The following is a 1,464-nucleotide window of genomic DNA, read 5'->3' as shown; positions in this document are numbered from 1 at the left end:
TTTGCACTTGGTATGATTAGCTGCAGAGACAAAAATGGCAAATTAAACTGGGAGGATCTGGGGGCAGAGAAGAGGAAAAGAGGAGAAATACAGAAAAAGAACTCCGGACAAAGGTGGGATTCGGTCTTGTGCGGAAGAGGAGAAATAAAACCCAGTGCAGAGATTAAGGTTGGTCAGGGCAGAGTGTCGTGTGCGCAGGCTGTGGAGAATTGGCTGGAGTTTTTCACACTCCCAAGGTTTGAGCCGAGCTTCTCCTTGGATGGGTCTGGCACATGCTTAGGGTCCAGGTGGGCGTGGCTGACGTGAGCAGGACCAATCAGTGGGTAGGCGTGCCGGACGTGGGCGGGACGCAGCAACCCGCTGGAAGAGGTCCTCCGGCGCGCTTCCGGATGTCACCCGCAGAGGGCGCCGTGGACGGAGACGCCTCGTGAGTCACGAAGCGGGACGAAGCGCGGCGCCGCCCCACTCGCCCCTAGCCGTCGCCATGAAGGCCGTGGTGCAGCGCGTCACCCGGGCCAGCGTCACAGGTCAGTCGGGCGGGGCCGGCCCCGGGAGGCGCCACCCCTGAGCCCCTGCGACCCGCGGGCCTGGCAGGGGGTTCCCGGCACGGGCCTGGGGCCCCCGCAGCCGCGCCGCACCGGGCGGGAGCGTGCCCGCACGTGGCTGGGTCCCCGCTTTGGGCCCGGCATGAGCGCGCCCTGTTCCATCACCATCTTCATCGCGTCATCGAATCCTCCCCACCCCCGTTTTTATCTGTCCTGAGTGCAGGCCACGGCCGTTCTCCAAGGAGCTGTTGCACACCACACGTGTGGAGCATTGGCGGCGCAGGGAACCCCTCCCTTCCGTCCTCCAGCCCCTCGTCCCCTGCCCCGTCGCCTTCGCCTCTCCCTGCATTTCCCAGTGTCTGGATGCAGCTTGACGCCCGGCAGACGCGGTACAGTGCTCGCACGCGAGCGGCTGCTTCCTGGCCGAGCTAGCAGCTGTGTACAAGCACGTTCAATCCTCCAGGGGAGGCCTGGCGGCCCCCGAGCCGGCCCGAGTGCCCTGCAGGTCATGGGTCAGAGCCAGAGAACTCAAGAGGTCACATCTCTCTTTTACACCAATTTCTGTGGACTCAAACCTCCCCACCTGTCGTCATCTCGTTCAGTTGGAACATCAGGGGGCCAGATGACTGATGTAGGTTATGTAGTCACTAAAGACTCAGGCCAAGCTTACTTAAAATTAAAAACTAACATTAAACTAGTTGACGTGTGTGTTAGTTGACGTGTGTGTTAGTTGACGTGTGTGTGTGTGTGTGTGTGTGTGTAGAGGTAGGTAGGTACTGAAGGCTTGAATTCAGAGCCTAGTTGCTATCCCTCAGCTTAAGGCTGGTACGTGTGTGTGTGTGCGTGTGTGTGCGTGTGTGTAGAGGTAGGTAGGTACTGAAGGCTTGAATTCAGAGCCTAGTTGCTATCCCTCAGCTTA

General features: G+C 59.8%; 1 protein-coding gene across 1 annotated transcript in view; it reads left to right on the top strand.

Moving 5' to 3' along the window:
- The first annotated feature begins 382 nt into the window (after positions 1 to 382).
- Dtd1 (D-tyrosyl-tRNA deacylase 1) overlaps positions 383 to 1,464 on the top strand; it is an 89,624-nt gene continuing 88,542 nt past the window's right edge. The window contains exon 1 of the mRNA XM_013027045.1: positions 383 to 527. Within this exon, the coding sequence (XP_012882499.1) occupies positions 485 to 527 (43 nt within the window). The 5' untranslated portion in view covers positions 383 to 484. The remainder of the gene's footprint in view (positions 528 to 1,464) is intronic.

The sequence above is a fragment of the Dipodomys ordii genome, unplaced genomic scaffold (genome assembly GCF_000151885.1).
Source record: "Dipodomys ordii isolate 6190 unplaced genomic scaffold, Dord_2.0 Scaffold99, whole genome shotgun sequence".
Lineage (NCBI taxonomy): Eukaryota > Metazoa > Chordata > Mammalia > Rodentia > Heteromyidae > Dipodomys > Dipodomys ordii.
The sequence above is the reverse complement of the archived record's forward strand: the minus strand, read 5'-3'. Positions and strand labels throughout refer to the sequence as shown.